Here is a 23897-nt window from a genome sequence, read left to right on the forward strand (position 1 = left end):
AACCTCCATAAAAAGGCAGCCCCCTACACAAGAGTAACACCTTCTTTGCCATAAGGCTAGATTGCAAACCCCAGCCAGCCTGATCTGTCATTGCTCACCAATGGTTGCAAATTCTGACCAGCCTGATTTCCCCTTACTCACTGGGTGTGAAAGAAGCTGAAGAACTAGGGGCACCAAGAGGCAAGAGAGGGGTGAGGCAAGAGAGGGGTGAGGGTAGCCTTCGGAGATCTGAGGCAGGTAACTGGCCCTGCATAGGCCTCCCCCATCCCAGGGAACCCCATGTTGTTTAATGACTCTTGAATTTGTTTAATGGCTGCATCAGGGACGTGAGGAGATTAAGGAGGCTGTTTTGCTTAATGGCAGTTGCAACATGTGACTGCAATGGCCAGGCTCCATTACAATCCTATCTTGAGTACTACCCATATACTTAAAATATTTCTTTCTCAAGTCATATATGTAATCATATACATACTTATTCCCAAGTTTGTTTGCTTTATTTTCTATAGATCTCATCCAGATTTCTTTTGAACAGATGGTTTTTTAATAATTCACTTGTCATACTCAGAATGAAGAGCCAGTTTGATCTAGTGGTTAAGACATTAGAGCTTAAGGCTAGAAACGAAGAGACTGTGAGTCCTTGTTCCATCTTAAATATGAAAGCTAGCTGATGACTTTGACAAGTCACTCTCTCAGTCCACAATATCAGGCTCAGATAATAAGCCAGTCAGTCAATTCTTGTCACAACCGATGGATCAACACTTGGTTGATCTGAAAAAAACAGTCTCTGCATTTATGGGAAAACACTAGGAAGGGGAAAAACCACTTGTTATATTTAAAATAGGCTGAGATTTATAACACTGTTCTGCAAAAGTTGTTATCCATTGAAAGATAAGCAGGCTGCAGAGTTTTTCATTACTTCCAGATCATGGATGGGGTGTTTGCTATTTTTGTTCAAAGTACAGTTACTTTTGTACAATTTTTATACAAAGTACCATTTTATATAATTTTGACCAGGGTAATCGAAATGCTGCCCTGTAAAACGATCATGTCCCGATATATCCTGGCTTTTTTCTCAGCTACAGATATTAGGAAAATTAGTACAGCAAAGTTCCTTGGTTATTCTTTTGAGTGGTGCATTGGATTAGTGTGAGTAATAAAATTTAAGAATATAAGGATTAGAGTTTGGGTCCCAACTACTTTGCCTTCTGCCAAATGGTACAATTTATGCTCAGGAAGTCTCCAGGAAGCCAGGCCTCTTGGGAAGATAGGATCAGGTGGTCTAAAGCAACCCCTTGGAAACCATGTCTTCCTTTCATAAATAAAAGAGTATGTGTCTGCATGTTATATTCAATCTCATTTCTGGACAACAGGAGCTCTGCACCATCTGTATGAGGCTGGACAAGGATGAAAGAGTAAATTTATAGGGAGATGATGTAAAATGAACATTCTATGCAAAGTAAAATAGAAATTTGAATGATAAATTAGAGAAAATATCTGTGCACAAGATACATTCAGAATTCTGCATTCTTTTTAAAATTAGAAATACACAATCCCAAAAATCCAAAGCCTAGGCAATCATGCTTTATGTCCACATCACACCTTTTAGCTATTTTCTAAAATAGTTCTTTACTGAGCAGGGTTGTTGACTTACATATTTTGAAGAAAAAAAAACAACACCCAATACCTAAATAACGTGATATCTGTTTAACTTGAACTTAACAGGTCTAGTTAAAAATATACCTAGCATAGTTTGCAAAAGAAAAAGTACCACATAAACTTCCATTTGGCATTCTAGAAGAGATTAGCAGGGAAGAAGAAAAACCCAGGAAGAGAAGCAGAGAAAACAAGACCTCCATATGATTTATGAAGACCATGAAAACAATAAAGAACTGGAAACCATAGATTAAAGTAGGAAAGTAGTATAGCAGTATTTTAGGGCTTATGTATCTAAGCATTTATCTATTAGATAGAACTAAGAAGGCTATCCAATAAACACATGGGAACAAATGTTTGCAGCTAAGTCTCCTGATCAACCCCCCAACAAGAGTGAGGCTCAGCTAACTGTCAAGGGCAGGCAAATATCTGTGACTAAAAATATATATCTGGATTTTTTTGAAGGGAGATTAAGGGCAATAGTAGACACTTAAATAAAGACATCAGCAAATATAGCCTATATTTTTGTCACATTTTAATTTTATCAGGGTTGAAGTTTCCTCCCCCACCCTTATTTTTCTAGGCCTGTTAATTATTTTACATGAGATTTATACACCATTTACTTTCACTTCTTTAGTTCTTAGGATCCAAGCACAAACAGTGCCTGGCCTATTTTTACCATGTTATACTTCAGTATGGTACAAACAGTTTAGAGCAGCAGCATTAAGAAAGTAGTTAACTTAGAATGTATGTGTTTCAGAACTACGTGGAAAAATAGCAGCTGAATAGGAAGGGAAAGAATTTAGAGTTTTCTGCCATATCCACACCAGTCTGTTACCATATTTCGAAGTGATAGAACAATGTCCTATCACTAAGAAATCATAGAAATTATGTCTTCTCAAGAAATCCCTGTACTTCAACATAAACTTAATCTTTTTCTCAATCCCTTAAGCCTTGGCAAAACTAAGTAGTTTTGCAAAACTAAGTAGTAAACAGAAACTTTCTTAATCATGCTTTACTTGATTATATGTGTTGAACCAGAGATATTAAGGATATCATCTTCAATACAGCAAAAGTAAAAAGTAAAAACATCTATCTGTAGAGATTGTATTAACCAAAAATGTGCACATGCTCTATCATAAAAAGGTTAGGGATTTCATAATACTACAGTATAATTGTATACACCACTGAACAGCAGCAGAAACTGAGATTCATTTCCTGTAGAATGACTGCAAAACTCTCAGCAATTATTGTGATGGTGAGCCAGAATAGATACAGAACACTGACCTGGAAGATGATCTAAACTTAGATTTTTTTTCAGCCACATTTTTGTATTAGAATTACATATTTTGGGGGGAGGGTGGGAAGGGTTAAAGGGCTATTGTCATGCTTAGTTGACTTATGTCCCACCGAAATCAATGGCACATTACAGCCACAGTTTAACTTAGGTACCATTTATTTCAGTAAGATCTAAATATAATTAAAGTTGAATTAATTAAAGTTGAATCCAACCTAGATATCGCTCATATATAAGTTCCCCTGAATTGAACATGAATTGCATAAAATAAATTCTCAAGGATCTTCCCCCCTAATTAAAAAAGGGCAGAGAATAATAAATTTTGGATTTTTATAGTATCAAATTGCACTGCAATGGATGTAAGCTGTACAAAAGCACTACAATTGTAATGGGCCTGTGTAGGAAATGGCCCAGCAAGTCAAATGTGTTAATGCTGAGTACATTGTCCTAAACTAAGCCCAGGTCTATTTCCAAATTTGAAGAAAAACATATAAAAATGCAGTTGAAAAATAAATTGGGAAACTCATGTACCACAGTACATTTCAACTGTTTCACAGCCATGGTCATGCATACAAGGCATGTAAAAAATCTTATTTTGCCAATATACACACACTAAAACCAAGACTCTTTTAATTTCACATTGACTTTCCTTTTTATTAACGCCAACTTCTTGTAATTTTTTCTTTTGTTTTTCATTTAAAACAATAGCACAAAAATGTGTTTCCAGGGAAGCAATTTGACATCTAGTGTCTGATGACCTTCTCCAATTAACAATTAAAGCCACACCAAGTATGAATTTTAAAAAAGGTATTTTTAAAAAGGGAACTGTAAACATTTGAGGGAGGAGTGATGTTGGATATGAAATTGGTAAGCAGGAACATGCTACTCTCTTAAGCAACTGATGGCAGAAAGCTTAGATTTTTATCATCATGCCAACTAGTATAAGTTTAAGGTTCTGAATCAAATTACCAAACATTACCAAATAAAGTGGAATGGAAAGCTGCAATCACAAGGGGTTAAGGCAATGTTTTGTTTTTGAAACAGAACTCCTTTTTCAAACTACTGGGTTATGCATTCAGTGAAGTGAGACTTTACAGTGGCTCAGAAAGATCCAATTACAATACTAAATCTTATCTGCATGCAGGAATAAAGTATAAAGAAAGACAGAAGGGGATGGGGGGATAATTTCATTTTAATGTGGCTGAGAAACATGTTTCTATACAAGCTTGCAATTTTTGAGAATATTAGCAAATAAAAAAGGAGGAAGGGAGAAAAGACAAGACACAGGATATTTTATTTTCCCTTTCTCAAAAGATGAAACAAGGGAGCCTTACAAGCTTTCAAAATTTGAACCAAGATCACATGTTGTTTCCTAGAACCTTCAGCTAAGGACTATACTTAAAAGTTATACCAAGCTCTCTTTTATAATTGGACCATTCCACACAATTTGTAAGTGCTTTTGCTGCCTTTCAGTGTGTTTTCAGGTGCGCTCGGAGGTGAAACCCATTCCTACCCTTGACTTGCTATAACATTCAACTTGCCAAGAAACCTCTGGTTTCTTTTTTTCTTTTCTTTTTTTTTAGAAAAAAAAGGGAAAGGAATGGTTAAAAAATAATCAGAAAGTAAAAGGGGAGAGTGTATTAAATATTTTGACCACTGACAAGCCTTAAGGACGTTTCACAGTTTTGTTATGCTCTATTTTATTACTATAATATTTACAGGGTGGTTGTTGGTTTGTTTTTTTGTTGCTAAAATTTTGATAAAATCTTTTTATTAGAATTTAGTTCTGGAGTTGAGCAGGAACCGTTAAACTACATTCAATGTCCAGTCCCCACTGGTGTGAGAAAAAACTCCAATTTCCTTGGCGCATTATTCAACTGTTGAATAGCAGCTTTTCCTCCTCACGCTGAGGCAGTTGGGCCGCAGCAGCTGGGATGTCCGAGGTGGATGAGAGTGGGCTCACACAGCAGTTGGTGAGGCTTTGCGTTGCAGGAGGTACTGATGAACATTTTCAGCATCACGCTTCAGCCATGCAGCGTTCAACAGGATGTTTTCACAGCACTGCTGTATGGTACGCTCAGCTGATGGAGCTGGATGACTCTCAAAAAAAGCCTACATGAAATGAAATAACATTTTCTGGGAGTATCACTTCTATCTTCATATGGATTGTATCAGTCAGAATGTAGGAACTTACTTCCATAACATATAATAATTTGGATGAGCAGATTTTAATTACAAAAAACAGAGGTTGCTATGTGTGGCATTTTGGTGTCAAAGACAGCAGCACAGAATCTACATTTCATTAAGACAAGAATATTTTTTGCAATTATATACTTGCAATCATGTGGAAAAATAAGTACACCCCATGCAAAGTGTTTTAATGTGTTTTATCTTCATTCAAGCAATAAAAACGGTATGTAACTGAAGAACTATGAAAAACTGATTCTGTAATCATTTATTCCATAACAAAATGAATAGTTACACCATTTCCTTCTGAGGAAAAATTAAATATATTTTTGGCTTTAATACCTGGTATTATACTTGGTATATACCTGGTATATAATACCTGGTGTACCTTTGGAAGGAACAACCTCAACTTTCTTATAATTGTCTACCAGTCTCTGACATTGATAGGGTGGATTTTTATCCATTCATTTTTCGGCCATTTCTTAGAGATTTATTGGAATGTTTAAAGTTATCATATTGCATGGTCCACTTTCACTTGCTCTTCAGTCCTCTGAAAGAAAATCTCACATTCACCTCAAGTCCCTCTAGTACAATGAACAAGACATAGTGGATTCTTTGATGATGAGTTAGCCTTGATGCAGCAAAGCATCCCCCAAAATATCATTTTGACCACCATGCATTAACAATTGTTATCAGGTTCTTCAAATGAAATACTGCCTTTAATTTTTTTCCAACACATCTTCTGGCAGTGAGGCCAAATAACTCTCTCTTTACCTCATCTGCCCTGAATATCTTTCTTGACACATCTGGAATATCTTTCCTCCTGACACATCTCTCATGTAGTTATAATTTGTGCAGCTTTTTTGTAATGATATGCTCATTGACATCATGTTGACTCACTTTAACATTAATAGTAATGAGCGCTACTTGTCACTCATGAGATGAAATTCTGAGTTTTTTAGAATTTTTGAGGCATCTTGCATTTTGTTCTTGTGCTGAACTTGCTAGGATAGCCTGGTCTGGGTAATTTGGCAGTTGCTTGAAATCGTCCCAGTGTAATGACTGATTTGAAATTATTTAACAGTCTTTTTAAATAGACTACAAAATGTAAATAGTTAATTATATTTATTATATTTTATACCCTTTAGCTGTATCTATCAATATTGTTGAAATGATCAAATATCAGTAAATTGAAATATGTTGAAAAAGTCTAAAATTTCAGTGGGATGTATTTTTTCACATGACTATACACTGCAAGGATATGCAAAATATAGCAACTTGGGAACAAAGTGTTCTTAAAAATGTCACTAGACATTTCTAGACTCTCTCAAACTTTCAACCCTCCTACACTATGCCATTCTGGGCATTTTGGTGATTTTCAGAACAATTTCCTGAACTGGAAGCAGACATCTCAAACAGGTTTGGAGAATATATTTCTGGAAAAAGCTGACCCATGCCCAGAACAGCATAGTCTAGAGGGGGAACAGAGTAACAGAACTCACCAAAGCATTTCTTTCCTGAATCACTAGCATATTTTTTATTACACTGCATTCTTCCTTTTCAGTTCCACAAAACTGTGTTTTAACAGTGATTGGAAAGACAAGATGTCCATTACTGAGAAATGTCCACTGATTGAGAAATAAGGCATTATGGAGATTTAAGTCATCACAGTAACGATGTCATCACAGAAATCAATTAATTAATTTTATTGATTGATTACCCAACTTCCAAACAACTCTGGGTGGCTTACCACTAGAAGTAAAAATATATTTATAAGAGAGTATAAATGAAGAATATTATGTCACGTATGTTATTTTATACTATATGCATGGCATAATTCATTCAAATTATCATTTGAATGAATGGGCCATTTATCATGGGTAATTGTGTAATGAATCATTATGCATATGAGGTAAGCATCTACATCAAGATTCAAATAAAATGAGGTTGAATTGAAATTGTTCCTCTATAATCCCAGGAAGGCTATTATTCTACTTTTTAAAAAAACACCTAAACTCTATTTCTACTTCTCCATACAGGATATGAAAGAATAATTCAGCTACATTTTGAAGCAGTGTTCTTTGGATACAGTGAGGATGGTGCAATAGAGGAAAAGAATCATTCCAATCATTGGCATGTAACCAGAAAGGCAGCAGCAAAGATATTGATCAAATAGTCTTACCTTAACTTCTGAAGCCATTTTGTCAATTGCAAATCCATCCACTGATAGCTGGGGGGGAAAAAGCACAGAACATAATAGATTTGCCGTGAATTTTTTTAAAAAGCTTTATTGCCATAGCCAAGACATTTTATGCATACCTTTATTAGCCTGGATATTAAGAACCCCCCCTGGTAGCGATTGTATAGTTCCTCCCAATTGTCTCTGACGAACTTCCAGGCAGCCTTTCTGCCCTGCTTGCTGCCTCCTGCAACTCCACCAATAACTGATACTGTGTCTTGGGGACGTACCTCTTCCTATAAATGAAATAAGTAATGTAGTAAACCAAGCTGATTTGAATCTATAAAATAAATAATTCCCCCCCCCTGTCTCTCCTTCCCTCCCTTCCCCCCTCTCTGACATATAAAATATAAATGAAAATTAAGACAATGAGAAAAAATGGAAAGGGGAAAAGGAAGAGGGAATAGAGTGAGGAAAGAGGGGAAAATCTCAAAACCACTGACTTTCAACTTCGTTTGATGCAGTAAGTTATATGATAAAATTATAATATCAACTTTTTACTTATATACAAAAAGTAAGTACTAGATATTTCTATAACAACAATCTATTTAGTTATCAAAATTCAAAATCAAAGTTTCATTTTTATCTCTTTCAAGCAGAAGAGTCCAGAAGATTAGAGTTATATTCTTGGCATACCACACATATATAATTTGTATCAGGTTTGTTCTCCAGAATGGGTATGGTCTAGCAGAAATGAGGAGACCATCAATTCTGGTGCTCTGTAAAATTTAGAACTTGGGCATAAAATAGGTATTTGACTTTATTACTATCTTGTCTTGTTGGAATGAGGTCTCTTCTTACAGAAAAAATATCTGTTCCAAGAGTCCTAAAAACCAATGGCAAATTCCATAAAGAGAAATAGAGGATGACCAGGAGTACAAAGACATGTGCCTCTGAGGAAGGCAGACATACGAGAGTGGCCAGAAAGGCATGCCCCTCACCTAGTCAGGGGTCAGAGCCCAAGGTTGCTTCACTGTATAGTAATTTTGCTGTTCTCTCTCTATTTGCTTATAGAAATTCCAATATTTCAGGGACATCTGATGGTGCCACGAATGTCTGTCTTTTATACCACTCTTCAAATCAGTTGATAGACAGTGGTGGTGGCTAGGCATCTAGAAACCTACATGGTTTCTACTGTCATGATGAAAGTCTGAAATTCAAGAAATGTTCCCATTTAATTTCTAAGAGCAAAGATGTAATGAGTAGGAATCTGGGTGTAGAACTAGGCCTTGAGGCAAAATGTCCAGGTTTCTCAAATGTCACATGATCTCTTTGCTTATTTCCAATAAAGTAAAGAGCCATAATCTTCCAGGTCAGAATAGAGCAATTAAAAGCATTGATGCCTTGAGAATCTTTCCTTGCGCACCACTCTGGATAGTACTAGAATTGGTGGAAAGTACAGAACAATCATCTAGCCATGGTACTATCAGAACAACAACCCCCTCTGCTCTGTTGATTTGAAATGTTGACAAAAGAAGTATCTCAGTTGTCTGTGGTCCATTGTGTGATGAGGTTTACTATCTTTTTGAAATCTCACAAAATAGTTCAGTTATTCCTTTATGTATTCTGATATTGAGTGTATGTGTTTCTCTGCCCAAGTCATTCTTACATGGCCTCTTTCCAAAGGTCCTTGATCTGTTTCCATCCCGAACACTCACTCACTAAGTAAAAATCTGCTATCAGAGCTGGGTACATAGGCCTCCATAGGTAGTGGAGTGACCTGGGAGTCTTTAACAATTAACGTTTGGGCCACAATTCCTGCACTGAACTGTTTTCGAAATGGACTCCTCATTTCATCAGCCTAATGCTTGTAATCACCTAATTCTTGATCAGCTCAAGGAATACCAGATTTGCTGGGATCAGCCCCAATGCAATGGCTGGGCTACCTTTCTTGGCACTCTTGTGATCTGTCTCCTTTGTTTCCTCACAGGATCGAGGAAATCAAGGATTCCAAGCACAGGATCCTTTTTTGGCCCTTCTCTTTTTTCTGATGCTGCCTAGCCAGGACCCCTACTTTCCACATCTTTATTTTTCTTATTCCCATAGGTTTTCTTTCTTTCTTTCTTTTTCTTTTCCTTTCTCTCTCTTTCTCCTTCCTTCCTTCCTCTTCCTCTTCCTCTTTCATGTGGTACCCATCTCATCTACAGACAACTTTTCTTTTTTCCCTTCTTGTATGTTTATGAAGAGGTTGACACTGAAGAAAGATACGATTTGCATGAGCTCTTGGAATAAGTTAAGTGGTTTTCCTCTTTTCTTTCTTGCTCTGGAACAGTTTGGGTTCCTAACCAGTTGGTTTAGTATGGAACATCACTGAGTTTTGAAGCTGCCTCACTTTGGGAGTCAGGAGTAAAACACTTGGAATTCACATGTTTATGTAAGTATAGTGAACAAAACTGTCTCTTTTCATAGCATTGAACCAATATGCTGGGTCTTGTTAAGTTTGTTTGATTTTACATTTCTGATTTTCTATCAGGTATCATCCCACAGTCACATGCTATATCACCAAATTTGGTAGGTCTTGATTTTCCCATCCTATTCTAACTATGGAGAACAGGAAAATCCAACTTATGTACTCACTTTAGGCTCAACAGCGTGAATACAGTTGAACCACCTTTCTTGGCCACTATGGCAATCCTAAACATTGAAGGGCTGCTGCTGCCGCCTAATCCTGGTTTAACTGCCAGGAGACTGCTGAAATTCGGCCTTTCAAAAAGAAAAGAGGCTGCCAAAGGGTTGATGCAGCTGATGCTGCCTGTGCTTAGTTCAAAAAAAGATTCAGCCATACCCTAGACGTTTCGATGTTGGCCTGTTTTCTCTGCTCCAATGCCTATAAAAGCCATTGCTCCCTAGTTGTGCTTAAGAGAGGCAAATGGTGTCAGATGATCTAGCTGGCCAAGCCTACTTTGGGGGCAACTTTAGATAAGATACAAAAATGTAATTAATGTGAAATGTGAAAAAAACAGGAGAGTTATTTCATTTTTACAACCCCTTTTCTGTTATTTTGTCTCATTCACTTCATATATCACATTTACTCTGCATAATTTATTTTGGTCCTGCTAAGTTTCTGGAAGGACCAATGAACTACAAAGGGCAACTGCAACACCAATAGCTGTTCAACGTATTTCCTGTTTCTTGGATTTCAAGCTTTGCTTATATCTTAGCTCTATATATTTAAGGGGAAAAAGGAGAAGAAAAGCAATATCTTCATGATGCTGAAAATGGTACTAAATTTCCAATTCCATTCTTCTGTTGCTTTCAATGCACAGGATATACACTTAGCATGTGGCATCTTACTCACTGAAAGTGCAAAAGTAAGAACTTTCTGTATTAATTCTGGCTGAGATATTGCACCAAGTACACGTTCTATTCTGTTCTTCTCTTCCTGCATATCAGCTTGCTTGTGGAGCTGCAAAAAACAAAATAAAAATAACACATAGCAAGTGATATTAGACTTCTTCCTCCTTGTCATATTCTACTCTAAACTAGGACCAGAGAAGCTAAATTAGAAACCTCTCAGCTTCTCGACATATGGCCAATGAGTAAAACACAAAGGAATATTTGCCACTTAATGGGGGGGGGAGGGGGGTCATCAAATTTTGGCTACATTTCCCAGTATGACAGTTTGTTTGTTTGTTTGTTTGTTTGTTTGTTTGTTTGTTTATTTATTTATTTATTATATTTCTATACCGCCTTTCTCCCGTAGGACTCAAGGCGGTGTACAGTCAAGAAAAATATAGACACACAAACATCATAAAATTGCTAATTAAAATTATTACTTAGTTTGGTCAATTAAATAAAACCCAGAATTAGATAACATTTAAAAAATCATTCATATGTTCGTATGTTTAGCCCCGCCTGTTGGAACATCAGGGTCTTGAGGGCACAGCGGAAAGCACGGAGATCAGGGATATTCCGTATCTCTGGGGGCAGTTCATTCCAAAGGGCTGGAGCCCCCACAGAGAAGGCCCTCCCCCTGGGAGTCGCCAGTCGACATAATTTGACTGACGGTACCCTGAGTGGTCCCTCCCTGTGAGAACGAACTGGTCGGTGGGAGGCTATTGGTGGCAAAAGACGGTCTCGTAGGTACCCAGGTCCTAAGCCATGGAGCGCTTTAAAGGTGATAACTAACACCTTGAATCGCACCCGGAAGACCACCGGGAGCCAGTGCAGCTCGCGTAGGAGAGGTGTTACATGGGCGTAACAAGCTGCGCCCATAATCACCCGCGCGCTACGTTCTGGACCAGTTGGAGCCTCCGGGTGCTTTTTGCAAGGTTTATTTTACAGCTGAATCAATAGATGGTATATTATTTCTATACAATGGCTAAACGAGTAATTTCCAAATTGTCTCCATTTATTTCATTAATGACATTTGTTTTGAACTATGCTATTTACATATGCCACTTAGGCTGATACTCTTCTGCAGAACTTAGTACATCCAGAGGTCAAGAAAGATTACTCTGTGGTAAGAACACACCTTTGTCCCATGAACAGATGTGGAGACCAACTAGCCTGCTAAATTGAAAGGAAATATGATAGGCAAAAATGGTTAAAGTTGTGATGTAAAGGGGCAATTTGCAGCCTAAGATTTGTAAAAGGGCTCCTGATATGTAGCTTTCAAACAGAGATTTGTTCCTTTTCCTCAGAAGAAAGAAAGCAAGAAATTTAGTTCTTGCAAGTCAGTTCACCTATGACAATGGAAATCACAATCAGCAGCAATACTTTAGGAGGAAGATGAAATGCATATTAGGGAGTGGAAGATATTTAAAAGAAAATATTTTGAAAATGAAAATGCCAAATTAACAGCCACAGCAGTCGAAGCTATTTCTTGATGAGATGGAAGTCACCTGTGTCTCCTAGAATTTCCAATGGCAACATTGTTTCAAAAAGTATTAAATTTAAATTATTGAGAGAAAAAAACTGGATGAAAGATGGAGATTATGCCATGTTTCAGATACTGCTGAGCTAAAATTCTCACTAGGCCAAATGAAGCTGAAAATTCAGCAACATTTAAAAGGCCACAGATTCCTTTGTTGCAATTGCCAATTTTGAGTAATTTTTTTTTATAATGTACGTTAGTTACGGTATTTTTTGGAGTATAAGACGCACTTTTTCCCTCCCTAAAAGAGGGTGAAAATTTGGGTGTGTCTTATATGGCCGAATGTAGCCCCGCCCACCGGCTGGCCCCTACCCTTTGGCCTCTGCCTCCCAGCATTTTGCCTCCTTGCAGCAAGCAGCAAACAGCCCGTTTCAGTTTCAGCTTCAGCACAGCCTGATTATCACAAGCAGCAGTTGGATTGGCCTCCCAACCACCAGCTGTTTCAGGCTGCAGGGATTTTTATTGCTGCCTCCGTGCCCCTCCATTTTCGGCCTCCACTGTTTGCTGCAAGGAGACAAACTGCTGGGAGGCAGAGGCAGATTTTTTTTCCCTTGTACTAATCAAGCTGTGCTGAAAATGAAAAATGAAATTGAAAAAGGCTGTTTGCTGCAAGGAGGCAAATTGCTGGGAGGTAGAGGCAGATTTTTTTTCTTGTTTTCCTCCCCAAAAAGGGTAGGTGCGTTTTATATTCTGGAGTGTCTTATACTCCAAAAAATATGGTAATTACACCCTGTAGCTTTTGGGGAGGTTTATCATTAACCAAGCCTTATTTAATTTATATAACTCATTTCTCCCCCATTCTCAGGAACAAATAATATGGCTAAATATGAGAGAAAGAGAGAGGGATGGAGGAGAGAAACTGAAAAAATTAACTAATATTTTAAATTATTCCATTGCAATGAGAGGGATCTAAGCATAATTTTAAATCTCTTCCACTGTAACTAATAATATTTAAAATTGACTATTTCTAAGTCTATCTACTATTATTATCATGGGACAGAACAAAGTTTACAGTAATTAAAACTGCAAGGCACCTATGAGCATCTTGCACAGTAGCACAGTATATTATCCATAGATTTTTACATGCCCAGAAATACAAAGCATACTTACCTTTAGCATAGTATCTAAGGTTATACTGTCACCATGTTTCAAAACAGTTACATATACCTGGAAAAAAAATAATTTTAATGTAAAGAAAGCTACTTCCTGTCATATTCCTAAAAGTCAACTTTAACATCCTTCCTTTTTACATTTCAGCCGGTCTCTGTTCAAAGCTTATCTAAGGAATTAAAACAAAAATATACAACTATTATACTAACATTTGTCCTATGTAGATTGTGGTTGTGTCTAACATTTTACGGAAAGGAAATTTCCAAACGTAGATTGGGGAGAGCTGATGGAAAACTGCTTAAAAAGACATTACTGTTCCATCACCAGGAAAGTACCAGAAGTAGAGCAATTAAATGTTAATTCAGCTCTGTATGAAAGGCAGAATTTGAGTCAAGAGGATTATGTGAAAAACTTAGACAACTATTACAAAACAAAATGTTTGAAAGCAACTTACAGAACTCCTTAGATCAGCAGACAGGATGTGCTTCCCTTCCACATGATCTTTGAACCGTCGCCGAGCTTCTTCCAATGTTGCCTTATGTCCAGCTTTTCCAAGCTTGCCCAAAACTAAACCTCTCAGAAGTGCATCTAGATGACCTAATGGAAAATAGCAAGAAATAAGAAAGTTATATTTTAAAAAGCCTTATCATACATATACAGTATGAATCTGATCTGATCACTCCCAAAATCTTGAGCATGAAATCTATGAAGTGTACAGTATGAATCTGATCTGATCACTCCCAAAATCTTGAGCATGAAATCTATGGTGTTCTTGAGCATGAAATCTATGAAGCATGAAATCTATGAAGTGTTCCCAAAACCTTGAGCATGAAATCTATGAAATCTTGAGCATGAAATCTATGAAGTATTCAGTCCTTCATTTCCTATATTCTCAACAATGTTCTTTCAGCAACTATCATGAATGCCAACATCAAAAGTGTATGTCCTAGACCTGCAAAAAACTTAAATATTTTCCATGACATTGATATGAAATATGTGACTATGAATAGTATTAATGAGAGAAAGTGAACTCAACACCAACTTTATATTTTGCATAATTTTTTCAGGATTGAATCGTCAAAGAAAAGCATGTAATAGAAGCAACATGCTTGAGAGAGGTATTATCAGTTGAACTGCAACCTACAATATACTGCACTGTAAATGCTTGTCTGATATACTGATCAGGTTCCCATGAGATGCTAAACTATATTGTGATTTTTATGCAGCAGATCATATATAGACTATATAATCCTGTTTGTCCAAAGAAGGTGCTTCAGTTCTGGATGAGAAGTGAAATGTCTTCAAGGAAAAATAAAAGTCTGGTTGCCTCTTGAAAAAGCACCTTTGGGACAACAATGACCTGAATGACTGATAATCTCCACAGATATAATCCTGTTTGATTTTAGCTAATCCAATATGCTAGAATTTGCTGGTTTTTAATAGTCAGCACCCTTTACCAGGATTAAAGAAGGGTTCTTAGTACTGCAATAAAGTAGAGTCACTAAAGAAACATCATTTCTGTTGCTCCATCATTGATCTTTTATTTTTTTGCTTTCTAATGGGTATATTTAAAGGTTAATCGGGATCACAAAGGAGCCAGCTGTAGACTCAGTTGTCCTCTGTTCCTCTGCAAGTTTGTTCTTATCCTTATCAGGCCTTTGCACATCTTCACTACATTTTTTTTAATTGAAAGAAAAATCCAAAATGTAGAGATAATAGAGGAATCAGGAATAATTGAATGAATTGTGAGACTGGTCCCCTGATCATAGTGATAATATGATCAATATAAAATGAGAGTGCGAGGGTACACAAAATAGGAGCACCTAATTCCAGGACAACCCTGGGTAGATTATAATAGTAAAAAGCAGTACAGAAGCCTTATAACAAAGGACTACACACTTTTGAAAGAGAAAACACATCCAGCCTCATATACATAATCTTGTGGAAGGCTTGCCATCTAACCTAACCCTAGTCCTGGGGGAAAAGCCATGGTTTTAAACAGCATTTTAAATGAGACCAGAAGAGGAAACACACAGCTCTGTGGAGTTGCTATTCCAGGGGGCTGCCATTTTATATGGACAAGATTGACTTTTGAAAGCTACAGGCTCGGGAGTCGGGGTGACAACACCCAGAAATATAGCTGGATATCATACACTTGCTAATAACATTTCAACTCATGGCCTCAGATGACTATCTCCAGCAATATCATCATTCTCTTGAATGAATTCTCATCCAACTGAAGAGGAGAAAGAAATTTTGGAAGTGGTGCCAAGAAGAACTTCCCTCCTCGCCTTTCCTTCCCTTCCCTCCCTTCCCTTCCCTCCCTCGCCTACTTCTAAGGCTTCTCCTTCAAATTTCTGATTTTGCCTCTGCTATTTTGAACTTTGAACAAAGCTTGTTGCCTTCTTCTCATTAGAAAAATCTTCTCACTTAGTTCTATAAGATTTTTCTTTTCACTGACATCCTCTGAACAGATCAAAGTAACTTCAGATAGAAGTGAAAAAGCATCACCACTTCTTATACTATTGTTCTGGCATTCTGCCTCTTAAGCCCAAGTTATATAATTAATCTAACTATACATCATAATTAATGGCATCAATGCTGCTCATAAATCTAGAAAAACTACATGGACCATATTCTAAATATTTTTAATATATCTAATCTATCTGTACATCATACATACATAATAGATGAAAGGAAGGTGAAAGGAATAACTGGCATACTGTAGGGTAAGATTACTAATAGAATCTTACTTCTGATTACCATATTTTTCGGATTATAAGACGCTCCAGACTATAAGACGCACCTAGATTTTGGGAAGGAAAATAAGAAAAAAAAATCTGCCTATGCCTCCCAGCATGCATCTAGTATTCATCTGGCCCATTTGCCATGGCCCATTTACCTTTGCCACAGCCTGTTTGCCACCGCGGCCTGTTTGCCCGTTGCCCGTTCTAGAAAGCTGATTGGCACAGCCCTACCCACTCCCCCACCACAATATTCGCTGTATAAGTCGCACAGACATTTCCACCCACTTTTGGGGGGGGGGAGTATGTCATATACTCTGAAAAATGAGGCAATTCTATTGACTAGGTCTTTTGGTTTCCAAGCTGAAACCAGACCCTCAGCGGTTCAACCATCTAAAAATCCATAGCAAGCTTTAGAATTATAGTTTCCAGGGGAAACTATCAAAGTTGGCCCCCTATTCCTGAATATTTTGGAAGTCTCAGTTGCTGACAACAAAAAGGGGCAAGAAAAAACTAAAATACTGAAAGATCAAAGTATTCATAAATCTTCATACCCTCACCAGGCCTGGGGTCCCAGCCCAGTTTTTCTCCTATTGGTGAAAAGATATCACGGATGAATGCCTGAATCTCTTCATAGAAGTCTGTGTGGGACAAGAGAGTTGAGAGAATCCCCAGGTTACAGCTTAGGTCGCTCCACACAGTATAGTTGGGCTCATTCACAAAAGCTTCCATGACTTTTAGAACCTCTACAGTGCTAATAATTCCAGCTCTGGCCTGAGAGAAGAAAAACAAGTAAGTTATACTCCAAACCAAAAGAAATATTCAATCTTATAAAAGAGAACTTGGGTCCTTGCTATAAGTTAATCAGAGTCACTTAGAGTATATCTAACAAGAGGTAGGATGTCAATAGAGAGCTAGAAACTTCTATCAATCCGAGCCATACATGAAAGTAGTAAACAACAATAGAAGAATCTTGCTATTTCTATGATTTCAAAATCACAGGGCAAGTGAGTTAGGGGAAAGAACTTACAATTCTGAAAATTCTAGCTGCCAATCATTTACAGCCATGGATAGTTCTCAACTTATGACCACAATGGACCCTGGAATTTCAGCTGTAAGTGTCGTAATCATAAGTCAACTCACCATATGGTTGGACTCGATTTTACCACTATTTTACAAGTGAGTCTCCACATTTGTTAAGTGAAACCCATAATGGTCATAACTGAAAATTGGCCAAAAAAAATCACAGTCTTGTGATTGCAAAAGTGACTCCAATAGTAATGTGAGTTGGTTGCCAACTGCCCAAAATGCAATCACGAGACCACAGGGGGAGACGTAGTTGTTGTAAATAGCTTTTTAAAAATCTGTCATAATTTCAAATGGTCATTAAACAGCTGGTTGTAAGTCAAGGATTACCTGTAGTGTGTTTGTGGATGTCAGCAATTGATAATAGTTTCTTCATGAACTTGAAAGCAATTCAAGTCACTTTGGTGATTGAAAAGTTCAAACTGATTGACTGGGATTCTCCATTAAATGAATGTGTGTCACCAAATCCTTCACAAGCCACTATGGCTTCAGTGTTACATTATATTTTATCATGATCAATCTTAAAGCATTAACATTTGACGAATAAGACAAGGGCGGAGCTGACGTCGTGACAATACGACGGACAATCTGGGTGCTCCGGGATCGCCATCAATATCTCCACCACTGGCCGGTCCAGTTTGGACCAAATCGTCACAAAGAGATGATGATGGTGGAGGGCACATCCTGTTGATCCCAGGGACACCGTCAAGTCCCTAGTTGATCCAGGAGACCCCTTTTTTCCGGCGGTGAAGAGGCAGTCATTAAGCTGCTGAAGTTGGGACAGCTCCGGAATGGAAGAGGATGAGAGAAAGTGTGTTGGTTTGGTGAGAGCTTTTAAGATTAATTGAAAAGAAGACCCTGAGTGAAAAGATAATTAAAATTGATGACAGAAGAAGTTAAGCAGCGGAATTGATCCTGAACCTAAGGTAGTTTTTCCTATTTTGCAATTTATTTTTACTTGAGGATGTTTATGGAGGATTCTAATTTCTTTTAAATTGGATTGGACTGGACTGGATGGGAGATTTCTTTTTTATTTGTTTAACTGCTAAATTTTTAGTGCTTTTTTAGTTTAATACTATTTTGGCTTAGTTTTGCTATTTTTTTTCTTCTCTCCGTTTTTTTTTTTTTATTATTATTCTTTTTGTTTTATCGTCTATGGGATATAGAGTAGAGGAAATAAGTAATACTGCCATCTAGTGGATTGGAACATTGTATTTTTTATTAGCAAAAGAAAGTAGCAACTGTGTTACATTTCAAGGACTCTGAGTCTGCTGATAGATTAGATAGTTAGAAGAGCATCAAAGACTGTCTGCAGGATTGTTTACTCAGGTGCTCTTCTGGGAAACTATTATTGATAGGCGGCTGAGATTTGAAAGAAGAAGACTGCAGTAACTCTGGAAAGAGAGCTGTAAATACTTGGTGAAACCTATATAAGAACTTTTGGATGTTGTACAGTTGTGGACTTTTCTTTTAGATAAAAAAGTCTTTTTTTAAACTTCCTTTTTTTGAGTATTATTTTTTTATTGCTCCACTTCTCCCTCTTTTAATTATTTTTAACTGGATTGTGGGTTTTTTTTTTTTTTTTTGGAAGACTTTTAAATTTTTGGTATATATTTTTCTTTTTTTCTTTTTCTTTCTTTTTTTTTTTCTTTCTCTCCCTTCATGATGGGAGATTATTAATGTGTCCAATATCCCTTCGTTTAATTGGAATAAGGCATACAAGAGCCTGAAGAAATTATTTTTGGGGGTTTTTTTATTCTTTCTTCTTCCATTTTTCTTCTTTCTTCTTCTTTTTGATTGGAGATTGTTAATTTGGTTTATATCCTTTTATTCAATTGGATTAGGGCATACAAGAGCCTGAAGATTTTGCTTTCTTTGGATCTTCCTTTTTTTTAATTGTTATTTGGGATAATATCTGTCTTCCATAAAAACGGATTAAGGTATAGAAGAACCTGAAGATTTTTTGATTGTTTGAATATTTTGTAATAGAAAATATTCATAGAATATTTTACTTCATAGAAATGAGTAAAAAGGCAGCAGCTATTAGTTCTTCTACATTGATTCCCTCTTCTTCACCATCGGGAGGACAACGATCAATACAGACTATGTTGCAACAGGAAAAGGAGAGGGAACACGAAAAGGAAAAAGATGTGACAATGCAAATGATTTTGCAAGGAATCCAAAATATACAATCAAAAATAGTGATTATTGAACAGAGAGCAGAAAAGATTGAACAAAGAACAGATAAAAATTGAACAAAGAACAGGAAAAACGGATAAAAAAGTGGAGAACATACAACAAATGATGAAGAAATATGAGGACAGACTTCAAAAAATAGAAGAAAAGGAAGAACAAAGAGACAAAAAAAATAGAGATATGGATAGTAGATTAGATGAGGTTGAACGCGATAAGAGTGGAATAGGATGGGAGATGTACAAATTAGAATTTTACTTAAGATTTCAAAATATAGAAGAAGAAAAGGGTGAAAACGTGGCAGAAAAAATGATAGAAATTTTAGCAGAAGCATTAGAAATTACTAAGGAAAAGATGATGGATGGCATAGATGAGATATTTCGAGTCTATACAAGATATGCAATGAGAAATAAGCTATCAGGGGAAGTTCATATAAGAAGAGTGACGGAGATGAGAAGTGAATATCAATTCCTGACGAAAATATTGCTCAAGAACGGTGTGAACTATAGATGGCTGATACCAGAAGGCTTGGTGTTTACATGGCAATTGCAAAGATTTGAAATAGATTCAATTGATAAAGCATTTTATGCTGAATATCTTAGAGAAAAAAAAGTAGAGTTAAGAATGGAAGAGTCACTGATCGAATTACAAGAGGAATGTCTAGTAACAATGGAAAAGGAAGAAGGCACAGTAGGGGGCATCATAGAATATAAAGAACAATGTGAACCGAGATCTACTAGAGCAATAAACCCTTTATATAAAATATGAACATGGAAGAGAAAAAATTGATTACAATGAACATAAATGGACTTAATATAGCAATTAAAAGAAGAAAGGTATTTCATTATTAAGAGAAATTAAAGTTGGATATAATTTGCTTACAAGAAGTACATATTAAAAAACAACACGAACAAATGCTGGTACAGCCTAAATTAGGGAAATTATTTGCTTCATTGCCGCAATGTAAGAAAAGAGGAGTCGTTTTATATATTAGAGACACAATATCAGCGGAGAAAATCTATACAGATGAACATGGAAGAATTCTGATGGTGGAAATAATAGATAACAACAACAATAATAGATAACAGGAAAATACTCTTAATAGCAAAATATGCTCCAAATGACAATCAAGAAGATTTTTATAGAAAATTGCATACGAAATTAATTGAATTGGACTATGATAATATTTGCATGATGGGAGACTTTAATGGCATAGTAGATGAGAAAATGGACTACAATATACAGAAGGTAGTAAAGCAAAGTAGAAGAATTCTGCTGAAATCCTTTTTTAAGATGATAGAAGAAACAAATTTAAAAGATGCATGGAGAGAAAGGAATGCAAAAAATAGACAATATACTTTTTATTCTAGCAGACATTCATCATGGTCTAGAATAGATATGATATGGATGACAATGGAATTGATTTCTAATATAGAAGAAATTGATATAAAAGCAAATTCCTGGGCAGACCATAATCCAATGATGGAAAGGACAAAGGAGAAGGTCTAGATGGACTTTAAATAATACAGTATTAAAGAAAAGGACTGTGTACAGAAAATTGAGAAAGAATTGGCTTTCTTTTTCAAAGAAAATAGAAAAGAGGACACATCAATGCAAAATCTTTGGGACACTATGAAAGCTTATGCCAGAGGTCTGATAATTGACTATACAAGGAAAAGAAATATTAAGAAAAAACAAGCTTATAAAACATTAGAGGATGATTATAAGAAATTTGAAAAAGAACTACAGAATTTCCCACAAAAGGACATTAAAATAAAAATGGACATAACTAAACATAAAATGGGATTAATGGAAAAAGAAGACCTAGCACAAAAAATTAGACGTGCCAAACAGAATTATTTTGAAGGTGCTAATAAACCAGGCAGATGGCTAGCATATAAACTGAAAAAAGAGAGAAAATCAAGGAAACTAATACAGTTAGTGGATGACAAGGACAAATTAAATTTGGGAACAAAGAGAAGAAAAATATCATACAAGATTATTATAAAAAATTATATGAAAAAGAGAATATAGAGGAGGAAAGTGTGAAACAATACCTACACAAGGCGAATTTACCTCAGATTTCTAAAGATACTGAAATGATGCTAGAAGGAAACAAAACAATGATGAAATTAACTGAAGCACTTGAAAAACAAAAAAATGGGAAGGCACCAGGCCCGGACGGACTACCAGCGGAATATTATACGACTTTACAGGAATCACTGAGTCTTCCATTGTTAGAAGTTATGAACGAAGTAATGTCAAAGATAGAAATACCCAAATCATGGTCAGAAGCATATATTACACTTGTCCCAAAGGAAGATACTGACCCACAACAAATCAAGAATTATAGGCTTATATCCCTGCTAAATTCAAACTATAAAATCTTTGCTTCAATACTGGCAGAAAAACTTAAAAGATATTTAAATAATTTTATTCATTCTGATCAAAATGGATTTCTGCCAAAAAAACAGATTAGAGACAATTTGAGAATAATTCTGGACACTTTGGAATATTATGAGGCATATCCGGAGGAACAAATGGCTTTGATATTTCTAGATGCACAGAAAGCCTTTGACAACATGAATTGGCGATTTATGCTATTACAGCTGAAACAGATGGGCTTTGGCAGAAAATTTATTCAAACCATAGAACCATATACTATAAACAAACAGCAAAAGTAATGATAAATGGAGAATTGACAGTGTCTATTGAAATACAAAAAGGAACGAGACAAGGTTGTCCACTCTCACCTCTGTTGTTCATGTTAACACTAAAAGTATTAAATAGAAATATTAGAGATGAAAAAGATATAAAAGGAATGAGAATTCAAAAAGAAGAATATAAATTGCAAGCATTTGCAGATGACCTGCTGTTTATTCTTGAAGATCCACTTAAATCAATAAACATATTGATAGATAAAATAGGAGAATTTGGAAAGGTAGGAGGTTTGAAAATACATAAAGATAAAACGAAGATTTTGACAAAAAATATGTTAAAAAAACAAAAAGAAGAATTGGCGGAAGCATCGAAGATGCAGGTCACAAACAAGGTTAAGTATTTGGGGATATATTTGACAGCAAGATGCAGCACACTCAAGGAGCATAATTATAATAAACTCAAACAGCAGATAGTGACAGATTTGGCTAAATGGGAGAATTTGCAATTATCATTGACAGGAGGATATCAACTATTAAAATGAATATATTGCCTAGAATTTTATATTTGTTCCAGACAATTCCAATTAGGTTGGGAAAAGATTATTTTGAAGATTTGAATAAAATAGTGTTAAAATATATTTGGCAGGGTAAAAAGGCGAGGATAAAATTAAAATTGCTGCAAGATGCTAGAATAAGAGGAGGTTTGCCTGATTAGGAACTATATTACCAAGCAACAAATTTGATGTGGATTAAAAAATGGATAATGTTAAGAAATACTAGATTGTTGACTTTAGAAGGACATGACTTGTTGTTGGGCTGACATGCTTTTTTATGGTACAAGGGCACAAAAACACAGGGGTACTTTAGAAAACATTTTATACGAGAGCCTTTGCTATTAAATTGGGAGAAGATTAAAAGACAATATTATTTAAAGATTCCAGTCTGGTTATCTATTATTGAAGCATTCTCATATTCAATAACATTTAGAAAGGAACAAATTATTCCAAGTGAATTATTGAATGAAAAGGGTGAACTTAAAACAAAGCAAGAATTAGAAGAACAGGATATAAAGATGGATTGATTTTCGTATATGCAAATACATTCTAGATATGATAAAGATTGTAAGACAGAAGGTTTTTACAATAATTTGACTAACTTAGACTAAAATCTTAACAGGTTCCGATGACTATGTAATTTAAAAATTGTATGGTTACTTATTAGAGGTAAAAATGGAAGAAGAACAAGTTAAAGAAACAATGATTCCATGGGGGAAAAATTTTGGTTATGGGATTGATTTAGAGAAATGGCAAAAATTGTGGTTGCAAAATTATAAAATGACAATGTCAACAACATAAAAAGAAAATTTGTACAAGATGTTTTATAGGTGGCATCTACCCCCAGCAAGAATAGCCAGAATGTTCAAGAACAAATCGGAAAAGTGTTGGAAATGTCATTAGATACTGGGATCATATTACCATATATGGTGGACATGTGTAGAAGCTAAAAGATACTGGACTAAAATCCACACAGAGCTGGAAAAAATGACAAGAAAACACATAGACTTTAAACCAGAGATTTTTCTATTAGGGATTGTGCCAGAAATATACAATAGAGAATTGAAATATTTGATTGTGAATGTATTAACAGCAGCTAAATTGTGTTTGCTAAAAATTGGAAAAATGAGAAAATACCAACACAAGATGAAGTTATTAAGAAAATCGTGGAATGTGCTGAAATGAGTAAATTGACATTCGAAATCAGAGAACAAAAAGATAAACAATATTATAAGATATGGGATTTAGTTTATCAATGGTTAGATAATAAAACATGGAAATGAAATATGAAATATAAA

The 23897-nt window shown here is 35.9% G+C and overlaps 1 protein-coding gene across 2 annotated transcripts in view; it reads right to left on the reverse strand.

Moving 5' to 3' along the window:
* Window positions 1–4633: 4633 nt before the first annotated feature.
* NPEPPS (aminopeptidase puromycin sensitive) overlaps window positions 4634–23897 on the reverse strand; it is a 112088-nt gene continuing 92824 nt past the window's right edge. The window contains exons 17-24 of one of the 2 annotated variants that reach the window (XR_015733800.1): window positions 16661–16880; window positions 13817–13959; window positions 13363–13419; window positions 10675–10782; window positions 8318–8526; window positions 7457–7612; window positions 7320–7367; window positions 4634–5062 (exon numbers count right to left, since the gene is read on the reverse strand). Coding sequence is in view for 1 of the 2 variants with exons in the window: in XM_034415614.3 (XP_034271505.2) it covers window positions 4910–5062; window positions 7320–7367; window positions 7457–7612; window positions 10675–10782; window positions 13363–13419; window positions 13817–13959; window positions 16661–16880 (885 nt within the window). In the remaining variant the exon portion in view is untranslated. The remainder of the gene's footprint in view (window positions 5063–7319; window positions 7368–7456; window positions 7613–8317; window positions 8527–10674; window positions 10783–13362; window positions 13420–13816; window positions 13960–16660; window positions 16881–23897) is intronic. The other variant, XM_034415614.3, reaches the window with a different exon arrangement.

Source organism: Pantherophis guttatus, chromosome 4 (assembly GCF_059756535.1).
Source record: "Pantherophis guttatus breed Tessera chromosome 4, ASM5975653v1, whole genome shotgun sequence".
NCBI lineage: Eukaryota > Metazoa > Chordata > Lepidosauria > Squamata > Colubridae > Pantherophis > Pantherophis guttatus.